General features: G+C 51.3%; 2 protein-coding genes across 2 annotated transcripts in view; one reads left to right on the plus strand and one right to left on the minus strand.

Moving 5' to 3' along the window:
• Positions 1–370, plus strand: part of sv2a (synaptic vesicle glycoprotein 2A) — a 64,372-nt gene extending 64,002 nt beyond the window's left edge. The window contains exon 12 of the mRNA XM_078205502.1: positions 187–370. Coding sequence (XP_078061628.1) covers positions 187–370 — 184 coding nt within the window. The remainder of the gene's footprint in view (positions 1–186) is intronic.
• Positions 371–1,602: 1,232 nt separating this feature from the next.
• LOC144487412 (bolA-like protein 1) lies at positions 1,603–18,820 on the minus strand. The gene is made up of 2 exons (XM_078205504.1): positions 18,717–18,820; positions 1,603–3,480 (listed from the first exon to the last, which is right to left on the minus strand). Exon 2 carries the CDS (start codon positions 3,453–3,455, stop codon positions 3,018–3,020), a length of 438 nt encoding a protein of 145 aa, XP_078061630.1. The 5' UTR covers positions 3,456–3,480; positions 18,717–18,820; the 3' UTR covers positions 1,603–3,017.
• Between the last annotated feature and the right edge of the window lie 363 nt (positions 18,821–19,183).

Raw genomic sequence — 19,183 nt, forward strand, 5'->3', positions numbered from 1 at the left:
TGCTCTATCTAGAACTCCCTGTCGTCCTGCTATTTCCAATCCACTCTTTTCCTGTGCTTGGTCTCTCTCCTCGGTTTTCCTGCTGTTTTGGTGCTCCTGGTCCCTTGCCGTTCTGTCTCCCAGTGCTCCAAGCCGCTCTGGTGTTGTTTAATATCAGTAACCAATGTTTCTTTTGTATCCTGGCAGGACCACGGCCTTTGGATTCCTCAACGCTCTCTGTAAGCTGGCGGCTGTGCTGGGCATCAGTATATTCCAGTCCTTTGTGGGGGTGACGCGAGCGGTGCCCATCATGCTGGCTTCCATCGCCCTGGCAGTGGGCAGCTACCTGGCTCTAAAACTCCCAGAGACTCGCGGCCAGGTGCTCCAGTGAGTCTGGCTCCAGCTGAGCCCCTGTAGTTGTAGACACTGTGACTCATCTTTCTCCCCCTTTTTTCATATTGTTCTTGTATGTCTTCCCACGTGGACAATGAAATGAGATTCTATAGCACTCATTACCAGCTCCTGTAGGAGATGTAAATATCCCCTCTGGTATTGTATACATGGCTCACTGTACCGACCACACAGCGAGTCCAATATAGGTCAGGACCCCTAGGAGCACAGACCCCATAGACTATAGTGAGCCAGCCACCCGAGAGCACAAAATCTACCGCACAAATATCTCCCAATAAATGCAGCAGGTATTGCCTGAACCAGTCCCTCACTGTAAATACAGCGTTTGAAAATGCAATATGGCTGAGAAGGCAGGACCAATCCTGAGGCAGTCACTGCCAGGACCTGATAGTGTGATCTGTACAGTGACCCAACTTTTCCGTTTCCTGGTATCAAGACAAACTTTGTGCAATTTTTAGGTGTAGGTGTCCAGAGTTACCTTTTCCTGTTAGAATCAGTCCAATAATCCAGTCTGAGTGAAGCACAGGACCAGCTGGGTGCGATGGGGAGAAGAGTGAGAGTCAGCTCCTCTCCATTTCTAACCGGTGGTTACGATGGGAGGAGCGGGGGGGGGGGATGAGAGAGAGAGAGAGAACACAGCCACTGACCAATTCCAAACCAGACCCAACTGATGAATCTAAGCACACATACACACACACTGAGCCCCTTGAGTCTGGTTAGGAGACAACCCCACAATCGCACCGACCATCTTGCTACAGATGTTTATATCAAGGGCAGGACAGAAAGCAAATAATTTACAAATGAAAATATCACAATCAGAAGCTTAGCGATCCAATCCTAAGTCGAACCCCCTTGTCTCTCCCTTTCCTGCCCCTCTCCCCCATCCATGGTGCTCACTTAAGCGACAGTCAGCCAATGTGGTGACAATCAGTGGCTCTGTGGCTATTGTATGGAGTGAACCTTGTTAATCGCCAAATATTTTTCTACTGTGTCTTGTTTTAATTCTCTGGTGAGAGGTTTGTTCAGACTTTGTGAATGCTGTAGATTTAGAAATTGTGTGTGTGCGTGTGTGTGTGTAAATGGTTTTGTGCAGTTGTACCACTATTCCTTGTACTTGGATGCTGCCTTGTTGTCTGTCTGTGTAAAATTCTGTGATAGATGGAGGTTATCTGTATAGTTTCGGATATAATAGAGTACAATTGTAGAGTGTCTGAATTTTAGCTGTTTTGTATTATATTAAAATAAAAAGAAGCCTATCGTTGGCGAAAAACTCCTCAGAACTGTAACAAAATAAATAAAAACAACAGTGGACCATCCGTTGCTGGGTGTAATCCCTTTGGAGTGTCTTTGTTTTAATCTTACCTTTGGAGAGAGGGTGAAGGAGCAGCTGCAGTGGACCTCAGTACCCAGGATCTGCAAGGGAAGAGTCAGGTTCTGCCTCCTGTAACTCCCGACTGAACACTTCCTACTGAAGACAGGATAAGGATTGTACCCCAAAAGTCAGCTCAACACCGCCTTCTCAAAAGCAACAAGGGATGGGCAATAAATGCTGGCAGCCAGCGACACCCACATCCCACGCATGAAAAGTCAAATATCTAAAATCATTTGATAAGGTGCCGCACCAAAGATTACTACACAAGATAAGAGACCATGGTGTAGAGCATATTAGCATGGATAAAGGATTGTTTAGCTAACACGAAGAGCGTAGGGATAAAAAGCATCCTTTTTGGGTAAGCAAGGCGTAACTAATGGAGTGCCAGAGATTAGTGCTGAACTATTTACAAATTACATCCGTGATTTGGATGAAGGGACCGAAGGTATGGAAGCTAAATTGGACAATGACATCAAGATCGGTAGGAAAGTATGCTGTCAAGAGGTGGTAGCGAGTTTGCAAAGGGATATAGACTGGTTAGATCAGTGGGCAATATTTTGGCAGATGGAGCATAACGTGGGAAAACATGAACGTGTCCACTTTGGCAGGAAGAAGAGAAAAACAGTATTCTTTTTAAACGGAGGGAGATTGTTGGTACAGATGGATCTGGGTGTCCTTGTAGGTGAATCACAAAATCACCCAGCAGAGAAACTCAGTGCTGAAAAAAGTTCTTCAGCGAGAGGCTTGTGTTACATGGAAAGACTTTATAAATTGGGATTGTTCTCCTTTGTAATTTTGAACATCTTAAATCTCAGTCCAAAGGCGGTTGATAGAGCAAGTGGGGAAAAAAAACAGTAGAAGGATCGGTAATCAGAGGACAAAGATTTAAGGTGATAGACAAAAGTGCCCGAGGGGAGATGATTTTTACACTGGGTTGTCACGATCTGGATAGGTGGCAGAAGCATATTCAATAATAGCAGTTGAAAGGAAAGTGGGTAAATTGGGAAGTTTATTGGGCTACAGGGAAGAGTGGGAGTTAATAGAACAAACAGTATAGGCGCGATGGGAAATGACTGTTTCCTGTTCTGTATGATTCCACACCATAAACATGAAGCTGCAGTGCAAATTGGATTTATTTTCATCAGCAAAGTGCCATTTTTTAAAAGCAGCATCTGAGGTTTGTAATGTGACAGGAATACCCACTGTCCATAACTGTCCTGTTCGCCAGGGGTCAGTGTCACCTTCTCAGCGTCCCTCAGTCCTTTGTAACTGTTCCCTCTTTGCCCACCATGTGCGGGTCGTGTTTGGAGCCTCCCAGACAGGCCGGGCTCTTGTCAATGTGCGGCTCGGCTCCCCACTGCCGGGGGGTCTTGGCCTGGATGGAGAGGGCATGCACCCTGGTCTGCAGCTCCTGCCTCAGGGCCTCGTTGACCATCCGATGCCGCTGGAGCAGGGGCACCCCCTCAAACCTCTCGCTGACCACCACCACTTTGAAGTGGGTCTCCGAGCCTGCGGGCACTGCGTGCATGTAGCTCTCATTGATGACCTGCAGGTGTGCGGGTGCCAGACACTGCTCCAGCTTGGTGTGGATGGCACTCTCCACTGGCCTCTCCATGGCACGGGCTGATGTCGTCATCACAACTCTCGAGCTGAGGACTGGCACCGAGCGAAGCAGCCTCACCAGGAACCTCATCCAAGCTGCCTTCACCACCTGCTGACTGAAGCAGTAAGGCTGGTTAGCAATCCACAGGACGGTGAGTGTAGCGAGTGTGCACTCACTGTACAACCTCCTTTCCTTCAGCCCGCTTCCCTCACTGCATCACTGTCTCCTCACATTGCTAACTCTCCGTGCTGGTTTCCTGCAGTCTCCAGAAATTACTCAGCTTCACTCAGAATCCTACGGTGCAGAAGGAGGCCATTCAGCCCATCGAGTCTGCACCAACCACAATCCCAACCAGATCCTATCCCCACAACCCCATGCATTGACACTAAGGGACAATTTAACATGGCCAATCCAACTAACCCGCACATCTTTGGACTGTGGGAGGAAACCGGAGCACCCGGAGGAAACCCACGCAGTGTGACCTTCTCAGCGTCCCTCAGTGTTTTGTAACTGTTCCCTCTTTACCCACCATGTGCGGGTCCCCATCACCTTTAAGGGAAATTCATACTGCATGAGCAATAATTGCCAGCTTTGCCAACAGTGCCCATCTCCTGTGAAAGAATAAATACTCCAAGATACTACTCCAGCCAAAAATCTATGAGAGAAAATCAGAGGAGCTTCAAACTATTTTTGGAACATTTTTGCTGATTGCAGCAACACTGAACATGTGGGGGATAAGGAATCATCCAATCAGATAATACAGCCTGTGCGTCCTCTCTCTGATTGGTGCAGGAAAGGAACCAAACTGATAAGACATTTCAGCTGCCCAATGGTGGGAGAGAAAGAAAGGGAGGTCACCTGACAGTATGGCGCTCCCTCATTACTGACCCTCCCACAGTGCGGCGCTCCCTCAGCACTGACCCTCCCACAGTGCGGCGCTCCCTCAGCACTGACCCTCCCACAGTGCGGCGCTCCCTCAGCACTGACCCTCCCACAATGCGGCGCTCCCTCAGCACTGACCCTCCCACAGTGCGGCGCTCCCTCAGCACTGACCCTCCCACAGTGCGGCGCTCCCTCAGCACTGACCCTCCCACAGTGCGGCGCTCCCTCAGCACTGACCCTCCCACAGTGCGGCGCTCCCTCAGCACTGACCCTCCCACAGTGCGGCGCTCCCTCAGCACTGACCCTCCCACAGTGCGGCGCTCCCTCAGCACTGACCCTCCCACAGTGCGGCGTTTCCTCAGCACTGACCTTCCCACGGTGCGGCGCTCCCTCAGCATTCACCTTCAACACAGTGCGATGCTCCCACAGCATTGACCTTCCTACAGTGTGGTGCTCCCTCAGCACTGACCCTCCCACAGTGCGGCCCTCCCTCAGCACTGACCCTCCCACAGTGCAGCGCTTCCTCAGCACTGACCCTCCCACAGTGCAGCGCTCCCTCAGCACTGACCCTCCCACAGTACAGCGCTTCCTCAGCACTGACCCTCCCACAGTGCGGCACTCCCTCAGCGCTGACCCTCCCACAGTGCGGTGCTCCCTCAGCACTGACCCTCCCACAGTGCGGTGCTCCCTCAGCATTGACCCTCCCACAGTGCGGCACTTCCTCAGCACTGACCTTCCCACGGTGCGGCGCTCCCTCAGCACTCACCTTCAACACAGTGCGGTGCTCCCTCAGCACTGACCCTCCCACAGTGCGGCCCTCCCTCAGCACTGACCCTCCCACAGTGCAGCGCTTCCTCAGCACTGACCCTCCCACAGTGCAGCACTCCCTCCGCACTGACCCTCCCACAGTGCAGCACTCCCTCCGCACTGACCCTCCCACAGTGCGGCGCTCCCTCAGCACTGACCCTCCCACAGTGCAGCACTCCCTCAGCACTGACCCACACACAGTGCGGCCCTCCCTCCGCACTGACCCTCCCACAGTACAGCGCTTCCTCAGCACTGACCCTCCCACAGTGCGTCACTCCCTCAGCGCTGACCCTCCCACAGTGCGGCGCTCCCTCAGCACTGACCCTCCCACAGTGCGGCGCTCCCTCAGCACTGACCCTCCCACAGTGCGGCGCTCCCTCAGCACTGACCCTCCCACAGTGCGGCGCTCCCTCAGCATTGACCCTCCCACAGTGCGGCGCTCCCTCAGCACTGATCCTCCCACAGTGCGGCGCTCCCTCAGCTCCGACCCTCCCACAGTGCAGCGCTCCCTCAGCACTGACCCTCCCACAGTGCGGCGCTCCCTCAGCACTGACCCTCCTACAGTGCGGCACTCCCTCAGCACTGACCCTCCCACAGTGCGGCGCTTCCTCAGCACTGACCCTCCCACAGTGCGGCGCTCCCTCAGCACTGACCCTCCCACAGTGCGGTGCTCCCTCAGCATTGACCCTCCCACAGTGCGGTGCTCCCTCAGCACTGACTCTCCCACAGTGCAGCACTCCCTCAGCACTGACCCTCCCACAGTGTGGCGCTCCCTCAGCACTGACCCTCCCACAATGTGGCGCTCCCTCAGCACTGACCCTCCCACAGTGCGGCGCTCCCTCAGCACTGACCCTCCCACAGTGCGGCGCTCCCTCAGCACTGACCCTCCCAGAGTGCGAATTCCTATGAAACGCCTCTCCAAATTCCGTGGCCTGGGCCTCTGCTCCTCCCTCTGTGAATGGATCCTGAACTTCCTAACCCACCTAACAACCTTCCTCCATGATCATCCTCAGCCCTGTCGGAGGCTGAATGCTGAGGGGGCGCTGCCCTGTCGGAGGGTCAGTGCTGAGGGATCGCCGCCCTGTCGGAGGGTTAGAGAGTAGGGCCAGTAAGACTCAGAGAAAGCGCAGGCAAGGTGTGGTTGCTAATCAAAGAGGGCCTAGTGGACTGAAGTGCATTTATGTCAATGCGAGAAGTGTAACAGATAAGGCCGATGAACTTAGAGCTTGGAGTAGTACTGGGAACTATGATGTCGTTGCTATTACAGAGACTTGGTTAAGGGAAGGACAGGATTGGCAGCTTAACATTTCAGGATACAGATGTTTCAGGCGGGATAGAGGGGGATGTAAAAGGGGTCGGGGGGTTGCACTATTGGTTAAGGAGAATATCACAGCTGTACTGCAGGAGGACACCTCAGAGTGCTCATACAGCGAGGCAATACGGGTAGAGCTCAGGAATAGGAAGGATGTAGTCACAATGTTGGGGGTTTACTATAGGCCACCCAACAGCCAGCGGGAGATAGAGGAACAGATATGTAGGCAGATTTTGTCAAGGTGTAAAAGTAACAGGGTTGTTGTGGTGGGAGATTTTAACTTCCCTTATATTGACTGGGACTCACTTAGTGCTAGGGGCGTGGATGGGGCAGAGTTTGTAAGGAGCATCCAGGAGGGCTTCTTGAAACAGTGTGTAGATAGTCCAACTGGGGAAGGGGCCATACTGGGCCTGGTATTGGGAATGAACCCGGCCAGGTGGTCGATGTTTCAGTAGGGGAGCAGTTTGGGAAAAATGACCACAATTCAGAAGCTTTAAGGTACTGATGGATAAAGAGAAGTGTAGTCCTCAAGTTAAGGTGCGAAATTGGGGGAAGGCTAATTACAACAATATCAGGCAGAAACTGAAGAATGTAGATTGGGGGCAGATGTTTGAGGGCAAATCAACATCTGACATGTGGGAGGCTTTCAAGTGTAAGTTGATAGGGATTCAGGACCGGCACATTCCTGTAAGGGTGAAGGATAAGTATGGCAAGTTTTGGGAACCTTGGAAAACGAGAGATATTGTGAGTCCAGTCAAAGAGAAAAAGGAAGCATTTGTCAAAGCTAGGAGGCTGGAAACACACGAAGTAAGTGTGGAATACAAGGAAAGCAGAAAGAAACTTAAGCAAGGTTTAAGGAGGGCTAAAAGGGGTCATGAAAAAGCATTGGCCAGCAGGATTAAGGAAAATCCCAAGACTTTTTATACATATATAAAAAGCAAGAGGGTAGCCAGGGAGAGGGTTGGCCCAAGGACAGGGGAGGGAATCTATGCGTGGAGCCAGAGGAAATGGGCGAGGTATTAAATGAGTACTTTGCGTCAGTATTCACCAAAGAGAAGGACTTGGTGGATGATGAGTCTGGGAAAGGATGTGTAGATAGTTTGAGTCATGTTGAGATCAAAAAGGAGGTGGTATTGGGGTTCTTGAGAAACATTAAGGCAGACAAGTCCCCAGGGCCTGATGGGATATACCCCAGAATACTGAGAGAGGCAAGGGAGGAAATTGCTGGGGCCTCGAGAGAAGTTGTTGTATCCTCACTGGCTACAGGGGAGGTCCCAGAAGATTGGAGAAAAGCCAATGTTGTTCCTTTGTTTAAGAAGGGTAGCAAGAATAATTCTGGTAATTACAGGGCTGTGAGCCTTACATCAGTGGTAGGGAAATTATTGGTGAGGATTCTTCGGGACAGGATTTACTCCCACTTGGAAATAAGTGGACATATTAGCGAGAGGCAACATGGTTTTGTGAAGGGGAGGTTGTGTCTCACTAACTTGATCGAGTTTTTCGAGGAAGCGACAAAGATGGTTGATGAGGGTAGGGCAGTGTCTACATGGACTTCAGTAAGACCTTTGACAAGGTCCCTCATGGCAGACTGGTGCAGAATGTGAAGTCGCATGAGATCAGAGGTGAGCTGGCAAGGCAGATACAAAACTGGCTCGTCAAAGAACGTAGTAAGAGTTTTAACAACACCAGGTTAAAGTCCAACAGGTTTATTTGGGAGCAAATGCCATTAGCTTTCGGAGCGCTGCTCCTTCGTCAGATGGAGTGGATATCTGCTCTCAAACAGGGCATACAGAGACACAAAATCAAGTTACAGAATACTGATTAGAATGCGAATCTCTACAGCCAACCAGGTCCTAAAGATACAGACAATGTGAGTGGAGGGAGCATTAAGCACAGGTTAAAGAGATGTGTATTGTCTCCAGATAGGACAGCCAGTGAGATTCTGCAAGTCCAGGAGGCAAGCTGTGGGGGTTACTGATAGTGTGACATAAACCCAAGATCCCGGTTTAGGCCGTCCTCATGTGTGTGGAACTTGGCTATCAGTTTCTGCTCAGCGACTCTGCGCTGTTGTGTGTGGTGAAGGCCGCCTTGGAGAACGCTTACCCAAAGATCAGAGGCTGAATGCCCGTGACCGCTGAAGTGCTCCCCCACAGGAAGAGAACAGTCTTGCCTGGTAATTGTCGAGCGGTGTTCATTCATCCGTTGTTGCAGCGTCTGCATGGTTTCCCCAATGTACCATGCCTCGGGACATCCTTTCCTGCAGCGTATCAGGTAGACAACGTTGGCCGAGTTGCAAGAGTAGGTACCATGTACCTGGTAGATGGTGTTCTCACGTGAGATGATGGCATCCGTGTCGATGATCCGGCACGTCTTGCAGAGGTTGCAATGGCAGGGTTGTGTGGTGTCGTGGTCACTGTTCTCCTGAAGGCTGGGTAGTTTGCTGCGGACAATGGTCTGTTTGAGGTTGTGCGGTTGTTTGAAGGCAAGAAGTGGGGGTGTGGGGCTGGCCTTGGTGAGATGTTCGTCTTCATCAATGACATGTTGAAGGCTCCGGAGGAGATGCCGTAGCTTCTCCGCTCCGGGGAAGTACTGGACGACGAAGGGTACTCTGTCTACCGTGTCCCGTGTTTGTCTTCTGAGGAGGTCGGTGCGGTTTTTCGCTGTGGCGCGTTGGAACTGTCGATCGATGAGTCGAGCGCCATATCCTGTTCTTATGAGGGCATCTTTCAGCGTCTGGAGGTGTCTGTTGCGGTCCTCCTCATCCGAGCAGATCCTGTGTATACGGAGGGCTTGTCCGTAGAGGATGGCTTCTTTAACGTGTTTAGGGTGGAAGCTGGAGAAGTGGAGCATCGTGAGGTTATCCATGGGCTTGCGGTACAGTGAGGTGCTGAGGTGACCGTCCTTAATGGAGATGCGTGTGTCCAAGAATGCAACCGATTCCGGAGAGTAGTCCATGGTGAGTCTGATGGTGGGATGGAACTTGTTGATGTCATCATATAGTTGTTTCAGTGATTGTTCACCATGAGTCCAAAGGAAGAAAATGTCATCGATGTATCTAGTGTATAGCATCGGTTGAAGGTCCTGTGTGGTGAAGTAGTCTTGTTCGAACCTGTACATGAAGATGTTGGCATATTGAGGTGCGAATTTGGTCCCCATGGCTGTTCCGTGTGTCTGGATGAAGAACTGGTTGTTGAAGGTGAAGACATTGTGGTCCAGGATGAAGCGGATGAGTTGTAAAATTGCATCTGGAAACTGGCAGTTGTCAGCGTTGAGTACTGAGGCCGTTGCAGCAATGCCATCATCGTGGGGGATGCTGGTGTAGAGAGCCGAGACATCCATTGTGACGAGGAGTGCTCCTGGTTCAACTGCTCCATGTGTGCCGAGTTTCTGTAGGAAGTCCGTAGTGTCGCGACAAAAGCTGGGGGTTCTTTGAACAATGGGTTTCAGGATGCCCTCGACATAGCCGGAGAGGTTCTCGCACAGGGTTCCATTGCCTGAAATGATGGGACAGCCGGGTGTGTTTGCCTTGTGTATCTTCGGGAGGCAGTAGAGATCTCCAACGCGGGGAGTACGTGGGATGAGAGCACGGAGGGTGCTCTGAAGGTCTGGATCAAAGGTCTTGATCAGAGTGTTGAGTTGACGGGTGTGTTCTTTGGTCGGATCTGTGGGTAACTGTCTGTAGTGTTCCTCGTTGTTCAGTTGTCGGTACACTTCTTTGCAGTAATCCGTTCTGTTCAGTATGACGATGGCCCCTCCTTTGTCTGCTGGTTTGATGACAATGTTGCGGTTGGTCTTGAGAGCGTGGGTGGCGTTGCATTGTGCTTGGGTGATGTTCGGGGCTGTCTTGTGAGTGCGGCTGATGAATTTGGTGTTGATGCACCTCCTGATGGCTTGGGCATACATGTCAAGTCGAGGGCAGCGGCCTTCCGGAGGAGTCCAATTCGACTCTTTCCTCTTCGGTTGCACTGTGGATCTCTCTGTCGGCTGTTCCGGTTCATCGGCTGTCTCACTGTGTTCACTGTTGGCCTCTTGGGGTTTGTGGAAGAACTCCCGCAGCCTCATTCGCCTGATGAATTCCTGTGTGTCTGCTGTGAGACTGATGGGGTCTATTTTGGTGGTGGGGCAAAAATTGAGCCCTCAGCTGAGAACTTCGATTTCATCTGGTTGAAGTGTGTAGTCCGACAAGTTGACACTGGACTTCCCTGCAGTGGTACTGTTTTCTACTGTGGTACCGGGGGAGGCTCGGTTGCTGCTGGTGGTGATGCCGAGTTTCTCAAGTTTCCTGTTCTTGATGTGCATGTAGATGGTGTAGTTCCTTTGTCTCGTCTGCTTGGCAGAGTTTCACAGCTAGTCTGTGTCCTGAGCGCAAGTTCAGAATATGGATTCTATCTTGGTTTCCAGGCTGCGGCGTTTGCTGTAGAGCTGGTGTATGAGGTGGTTGAGGAACAAAGTCTCTCAGCGTAGTCTGTGTTATAGGTTGACCTGAGTGGGTTCGTGATCTGTAGTCCTTTCGGTCAAAGACAGAGGGTAGCAGTGGAAAGGTGCGTTTCTGAATGGAGGGCTGTGGCAAGTGACGTTCCTCAGGGATCAGTGCTGGGACCTTTGCTATTTGTAATATATATATATATAAATGATTTGGAGGAAAATGTAACTGGTTTGATTCGTAAGTTTGCAGATGACACAACCGTTGATAGAGTTGCGGATAGTGATGAAGACCATCAGAGGATACAGGATATAGATCGGTTGGAGACTTGGGCGGAGAGATGGCAGATGGAGTTTAATCCGGACAAATGTGAGGTCATGCATTTTGGAAGGTCTAATACAGAAGGTAATATACAGTAAATGGCGGAACCCTTAAGAGTATTGATAGGCAGAGGGACCTGGGTGTACAGGTACACAGGTCACTGATAGTGGCAATGCAGGTGGAGAAGGTAGTCAAGAAGGCATACGGCACGCTTGCCGGGGCACTGAGTTTAAAAATTATCAAATCATGCTTTATAGAACCTTAGTTAGGCCGCACAGAAGGATGGGGAGGCTTTGGAGATGGTACAGAAAAGATTTACCAGGATGTTTCCTGGTATGGAGGGCATTAGCTATGAGGAGAGGTTGGAGGAACTTGGTTTGTTCTCACTGGAACGACGGAGGTTGAGGGGCGACCTGATAGAAGTCTACAAGATTGAGGGAGGCATGGACAGAATGGATAGCCAAAACCTTTTTCCCAGGGTGGAAGAGTCAATTACTAGGGGGCATAGGTTTAAGGTGCAAGGGGCAAGTTTTAAAGGTGATGTACGAGGCAGGTTTTTTTTTTACACAGAGGGTGGTGGGTGCCTGGAACTCGCTGCTGGGGGAGGTAGTGGAAGCGGATACGATAGTGAGCTTTAAGGGGTGTCTGGACAAATACATGAATAGGATGGGAATGGAGAGATATGACCCCAGAAAAGGAGGGGGTTTTAGTTAAGTCAGGCAGCATGGTCGGTGCAGGCTTGGAGGGCCGAAGGGCCTGTTCCTGTGCTGTAATTTTCTTTGTTCTTTGAAAGAGATACAAACGTCCAAAGATGTGCGGGTTAGGTTGATTGGCCATGCTAAAAATTGCCCTTAGTTTCCTGAGATGTGTAGGTTAGAGGGATTAGTGGATAAATATATGGGGGTAGGGCCTGGGTGGGATTGTGGTAGGTGCAGACTCGATGGGCCGAATGGTCTCTTTCTGTACTGTAGGGTTTCTATGATTCTATCTGAGGTCACGTACCAACCGACTCAAGAACAGCTTCTTCCCTGCTGCCATTAGACTTTTGAATGGACCTACCCCGCATTAAGTTGATCTTTCTCTACACCCTAGCTATGACTGTAACACTACATTCTGCATCCTCTCCTTTCCTTCTCTATGAGTGGTATGCTCTATCTGTATAGCACACAAGAAACAATACTTTTCACTGTATGCTAATACATGCGACAATAATAAATCAAATCCCTCAGTACTGACTATTATAGTGCACCGCCACATCGGTGCTGACTCCATTACAGTACGGCGGCCCCTCGGTGCTGACTCCATTACAGTGCGGCGCCTCCTCCGTGCTGACTCCATTACAGTGCGGCACCCCCTCGGTGCTGACCATTACAGTGCAGCGCCCCCTCGGTGCTGCCTCCGTTACAGTACAGCACTCCCTCGATGCTGACTCTATTATAGTACAGCACTCCCTCGATGCTGACTCTATTACAGTACAGCACTCCCTCGATGCTGACTCTATTACAGTACAGCACTCCCTCGATGCTGACTCTATTACAGTAGAGTGCTCCCTCGGTGCTGGCGCTATTACAGTTCAGTGCACCCTCGGTGCTGGCTCTATTACAGTACAGCACTCCCTCGATGCTGACTCTATTACAGTAGAGTGCTCCCTCGGTGCTGACACTATTAAATACAGTGCTCCCTCGGTGCTGACTCTATTACAGTACAGTGCTCCCTAAGGTGCTGACTCTATTACAGTACACTGCTCCCTCGGTACTGAGTCTATTACTGTCCAGGGCTCCCTCGGTGCTGGCTCTATTACTGTACAGTGCTCCCTCGGTGCTGGCTCTATTACAGTACAGTGCTCCCTCGGTGCTGACACTATTACAGCAGAGTGAGCGCTCGGTGCTGACACTATTACAGTACAGTGCTCCCTCGCTGCTGACTCTATTCCAGTACAGTGCTCCCTCGGTGCAGACTCTATTACAGTACAGTGCTCCCTCGGTGCTGGCTCTATTACAGTACAGTGCTCCCTCGGTGCTGACTCTATTACAGTAGTGCTCCCTCGGTGCTGACTCTATTACAGTAGTGCTCCCTCAGTGCTGACTCTATTACAGTACAGTGCTCCCTCGGTGCTGGCTCTATTACTGTACAGTGCACCCTCGGTGCTGGCTCTATTACAGTGCAGTGCTCCCTCAGTGCTGACTCTATTACAGTACAGTGCTCCCTCGGAGCTGGCTCTATTACAGTACAGTGCTCCCTCGGTGCTGACTCATTACAGTGCTCCCTCGGTGCTGGCTCTATTACAGTACAGTGCTCCCTCGGTGCTGGCTCCATTACAGTACAGTGCTCCCTCGGTGCTGACTCTATTACAGTACAGTGCTCCCTCGGTGCTGACTCTATTACAGTACAGTGCTCCCTCGGTGCTGACTCTATTACAGTACAGTGCTCCCTCGGTGCTGACTCTATTACAGTACAGTGCTGACTCTATTACAGTACAGTGCTCCCTCGGTGCTGACTCTATTACAGTACAGTGCTGACTCTATTACAGTACAGTGCTCCCTCGGTGCTGACTCTATTACAGTACAGTGAGCGCTCGGTGCTGACTATTACATTACAGTGCTCCCTCGGTGCTGACTCTATTACAGTACAGTGCTCCCTCAGTGCTGACTCTATTACAGTACAGTGAGCGCTCGGTGCTGACTCTATTACATTACAGTGCTCCCTCAGTGCTGACTCTATTACAGTACAGTGCTCCCTCGGTGCTGGCTCTATTACAGTACAGTGCTCCCTCGGTGCTGGCTCTATTACAGTACAGTGCTCCCTCGGTGCTGACTCTACTACAGTACAGTGCTCCCTCGGTGCTGACTCTATTACAGTACAGTGCTCCCTCGGTGCTGACTCTATTACAGTACAGTGCTCCCTCGGTGCTGACTCTATTACAGTACAGTGCTCCCTCGGTGCTGACTCTATTACAGTACAGTGCTCCCTCGGTGCTGACTCTATTACAGTACACCCTCGGTGCTGACTCTATTACAGTACAGTGAGCGCTCAGTGCTGACTCTATTACAGTATAGTGCTCCCTCGGTGCTGACTCTATTACAGTACAGTGCTCCCTCAGTGCTGACTCTATTACAGTACAGTGCTGACTCTATTACAGTACAGTGAGCGCTCGGTGCTGACTCTATTACAGTACAGTGCTCCCTCGGTGCTGACTCTATTACAGTACAGTGCTCCCTCGGTGCTGACTCTATTACAGTACAGTGCTCCCTCGGTGCTGACTCTATTACAGTACAGTGCTCCCTCAGTGCTGACTCTATTACAGTACAGTGCTCCCTCAGTGCTGACTCTATTACAGTACAGTGCTCCCTCGGTGCTGACTCTATTACAGTACACCCTCGTTGCTGACTCTATTACAGTACAGTGAGCGCTCGGTGTTGACTCTATTACAGTACAGTGCTCCCTCGGTGCTGACTCTATTACAGTACAGTGCTCCCTCAGTGCTGACTCTATTACAGTACAGTGAGCGCTCGGTGCTGACTCTATTACAGTACAGTGCTCCCTCGGTGCTGACTCTATTACAGTACAGTGCTCCCTCGGTGCTGACTCTATTACAGTACAGTGCTCCCTCGGTGCTGACTCTATTACAGTACAGTGCTCCCTCGGTGCTGACTCTATTACAGTACAGTGCTCCCTCGGTGCTGACTCTATTACAGTACAGTGCTCCCTCGGTGCTGACTCTATTACAGTACAGTGCTCCCTCGGTGCTGACTCTATTACAGTACAGTGCTCCCTCGGTGCTGACTCTATTACAGTACAGTGCTCCCTCGGTGCTGACTCTATTACAGTACAGTGCTCCCTCGGTGCTGACTCTATTACAGTACAGTGCTCCCTCGGTGCTGACTCTATTACAGTACAGTGCTCCCTCGGTGCTGACTCTACTACAGTACAGTGCTCCCTCGGTGCTGACTCTATTACAGTACAGTGAGCGCTCGGTGCTGACTCTATTACAGTACAGTGAGCGCTCGGTGCTGACTCTATTACAGTACAGTGAGCGCTCGGTGCTGACTCTATTACAGTACAGTGAGCGCTCGGTGCTGACTCTATTACAGTACAGTGAGCGCTCGGTGTTGACTCTATTACAGTACAGTGCTCCCTCGGTGCTGACTCTATTACAGTACAGTGCTCCCTCGGTGCTGACTCTATTACAGTACAGTGCTCCCTCGGTGCTGACTCTACTACAGTACAGTGCTCCCTCGGTGCTGACTCTATTACAGTACAGTGAGCGCTCGGTGCTGACTCTATTACAGTACAGTGCTCCCTCGGTGCTGACTCTATTACAGTACAGTGCTCCCTCGGTGCTGACTCTATTACAGTACAGTGCTCCCTCGGTGCTGACTCTATTACAGTACAGTGCTCCCTCGGTGCTGACTCTACTACAGTACAGTGCTCCCTCGGTGCTGACTCTATTACAGTACAGTGAGCGCTCGGTGCTGACTCTATTACAGTACAGTGCTCCCTCGGTGCTGACTCTATTACAGTACAGTGTTCCCTCGGTGCTGACTCTATTACAGTACAGTGCTCCCTCGGTGCTGACTCTATTACAGTACAGTGCTCCCTCGGTGCTGACTCTATTACAGTACAGTGCTCCCTCGGTGCTGACTCTATTACAGTACAGTGCTCCCTCGGTGCTGACTCTATTACAGTACAGTGCTCCCTCGGTGCTGACTCTATTACAGTACAGTGCTCCCTCGGTGCTGACTCTATTACAGTACAGTGCTCCCTCGGTGCTGACACTATTACAGTAGTGCTCCCTCGGTGCTGACTCGATTACAGTACAGTGCTCCCTCGGTGCTGACTCTATTACAGTACAGTGCTCCCTCGGTGCTGACTCTATTACAGTACAGTGCTCCCTCGGTGCTGACTCTATTACAGTACAGTGCTCCCTCGGTGCTGACTCTATTACAGTACAGTGCTCCCTCGGTGCTGACTCTATTACAGTACAGTGCTCCCTCGGTGCTGACTCTATTACAGTACAGTGCTCCCTCGGTGCTGACTCTATTACAGTACAGTGCTCCCTCGGTGCTGACTCTATTACAGTACAGTGCTCCCTCGGTGCTGACTCTATTACAGTACAGTGCTCCCTCGGTGCTGACTCTATTACAGTACAGTGCTCCCTCGGTGCTGACTCTATTACAGTAGTGTTCCCTCGGTGCTGACTCTATTACAGTACAGTGCTCCCTCGGTGCTGACTCTATTACAGTACAGTGCTCCCTCGGTGCTGACTCTATTACAGTACAGTGCTCCCTCGGTGCTGACTCTATTACAGTACAGTGCTCCCTCGGTGCTGACTCTATTACAGTACAGTGCTCCCTCGGTGCTGACTCTATTACAGTACAGTGCTCCCTCGGTGCTGACTCTATTACAGTACAGTGCTCCCTCGGTGCTGACTCTATTACAGTACAGTGCTCCCTCGGTGCTGACTCTATTACAGTACAGTGCTCCCTCGGTGCTGACTCTATTACAGTACAGTGCTCCCTCGGTGCTGACTCTATTACAGTACAGTGCTCCCTCGGTGCTGACTCTATTACAGTACAGTGCTCCCTCGGTGCTGACTCTATTACAGTACAGTGCTCCCTCGGTGCTGACTCTATTACAGTACAGTGCTCCCTCGGTGCTGACTCTATTACAGTACAGTGCTCCCTCGGTGCTGACTCTATTACAGTACAGTGCTCCCTCGGTGCTGACTCTACTACAGTACAGTGCTCCCTCGGTGCTGACTCTATTACAGTACAGTGCTCCCTCGGTGCTGACTCTATTACAGTACAGTGCTCCCTCGGTGCTGACTCTATTACATTACAGTGCTCCCTCGGTGCTGACTCTATTACAGTACAGTGTTCCCTCGGTGCTGACTCTATTACAGTACAGTGCTCCCTCGGTGCTGACTCTATTACATTACAGTGCTCCCTCGGTGCTGACTCTATTACAGTACAGTGCTCCCTCGGTGCTGACTCTATTACAGTACAGTGCTCCCTCGGTGCTGACTCTATTACAGTACAGTGCTCCCTCGGTGCTGACTCTACTACAGTACAGTGCTCCCTCGGTGCTGACTCTATTACAGTACAGTGAGCGCTCGGTGCTGACTCTACTACAGTACAGTGCTCCCTCGGTGCTGACTCTATTACAGTACAGTGCTCCCTCGGTGCTGACTCTATTACAGTACAGTGCTCCCTCGGTGCTGACTCTATTACAGTACAGTGAGCGCTCGGTGCTGACTCTACTACAGTACAGTGCTCCCTCGGTGCTGACTCTATTACAGTACAGTGAGCGCTCGGTGCTGACTCTACTACAGTACAGTGCTCCCTCGGTGCTGACTCTATTACAGTACAGTGCTCCCTCGGTGCTGGCTCTATTACAGTACAGTGCTCCCTCGGTGCTGACTCTATTACAGTACAGTGCTCCCTCGGTGCTGACTCTATTACAGTACAGTGCTCCCTCGGTGCTGACTCTATTACAGTACACCCTCGGTGCTGACTCTATTACAGTACAGTGCTCCCTCGGTGCTGACTCTGTTACAGTACAGTGCTCCCTCGGTGCTGACTCTATTACAGTACAGTGCTCCCTCGGTGCTGACTCTATTACAGTACAGTGCTCCCTCGGTGCTGACTCTATTACAGTACACCCTCGGTGCTGACTCTATTACAGTACAGTGCTCCCTCGGTGCTGACTCTATTACAGTACAGTGCTCCCTCGGTGCTGACTCTGTTACAGTACAGTGCTCCCTCGGTGCTGACTCTATTACAGTACAGTGCTCCCTCGGTGCTGACTCTATTACAGTACAGTGCTCCCTCGGTGCTGACTCTATTACAGTACAGTGCTCCCTCGGTGCTGACTCTATTACAGTACAGTGCTCCCTCGGTGCTGACTCTATTACAGTACAGTGCTCCCTCGGTGCTGACTCTGTTACAGTACAGTGCTCCCTCGGTGCTGACTCTATTACAGTACAGTGCTCCCTCAGTGCTGACTCTATTACAGTACAGTGCTCCCTCGGTGCTGACTCTATTACAGTACAGTGCTCCCTCGGTGCTGACTCTATTACAGTACAGTGCTCCCTCAGTGCTGACTCTATTACAGTACAGTGCTCCCTCGGTGCTGACTCTATTACAGTACAGTGCTCCCTCGGTGCTGACTCTATTACAGTACAGTGCTCCCTCGGTGCTGACTCTATTACAGTACAGTGCTCCCTCGGTGCTGACTCTATTACAGTACAGTGCTCCCTCGGTGCTGACTCTATTACAGTACAGTGCTCCCTCGGTGCTGACTCTATTACAGTACAGTGAGCGCTCGGTGCTGACTCTATTACAGTACAGTGCTCCCTCGGTGCTGACTCTATTACAGTACAGTGCTCCCTCGGTGCTGACTCTATTACAGTACAGTGCTCCCTCGGTGCTGACTCTATTACAGTACAGTGCTCCCTCGGTGCTGACTCTATTACAGTACAGTGCTCCCTCGGTGCTGACTCTATTACAGTACAGTGCTCCCTCGGTGCTGACTCTATTACAGTACAGTGCTCCCTCGGTGCTGACTCTATTACAGTACAGTGCTCCCTCGGTGCTGACCCTCTTACCTGCGGAAGGAGGAGCAACGCCGTGATCGAAGGCCGCCTGTCAGCGCAGGCGCAATGACTTCACTCGGCGCCCGGAACCCGAGGCTGTGCGCGCGAGACCAACGGTCAACCAACGGCTACCGGTCCTCACTGCGCCTGCGCAGTATGTCCTAGAGGCTGCCGGGAAGTGTAGTCGTTGAGCAAGGGGAGCGGGATGACAACAGTGTCCCCGCGCAGTGGCTGCCGGGAGTTGTAGTCCATTAGCGAGGGAGGGCGGGAAGACAACACGGTCCCCACGCAGAGCATGCTGGGGGTTGTAGTCCGTGAGTCTCAAGGTGGGAGAGGGAGTTGTCTCAGAGACCATGGAAGAGAAGGCTGAGGGAGATAGCGGGAGAGGGAGAGATGGAGCTGAGGGGTAGACAGAGAGAGAGAGAGACCTCTTTTTTAGGTCAAACCAAGTAAACAAACTCAAATTAAATCAGGAGAGA

Source organism: Mustelus asterias, unplaced genomic scaffold, assembly GCF_964213995.1.
Source record: "Mustelus asterias unplaced genomic scaffold, sMusAst1.hap1.1 HAP1_SCAFFOLD_780, whole genome shotgun sequence".
NCBI classification, from domain to species: Eukaryota; Metazoa; Chordata; class Chondrichthyes; order Carcharhiniformes; family Triakidae; genus Mustelus; species Mustelus asterias.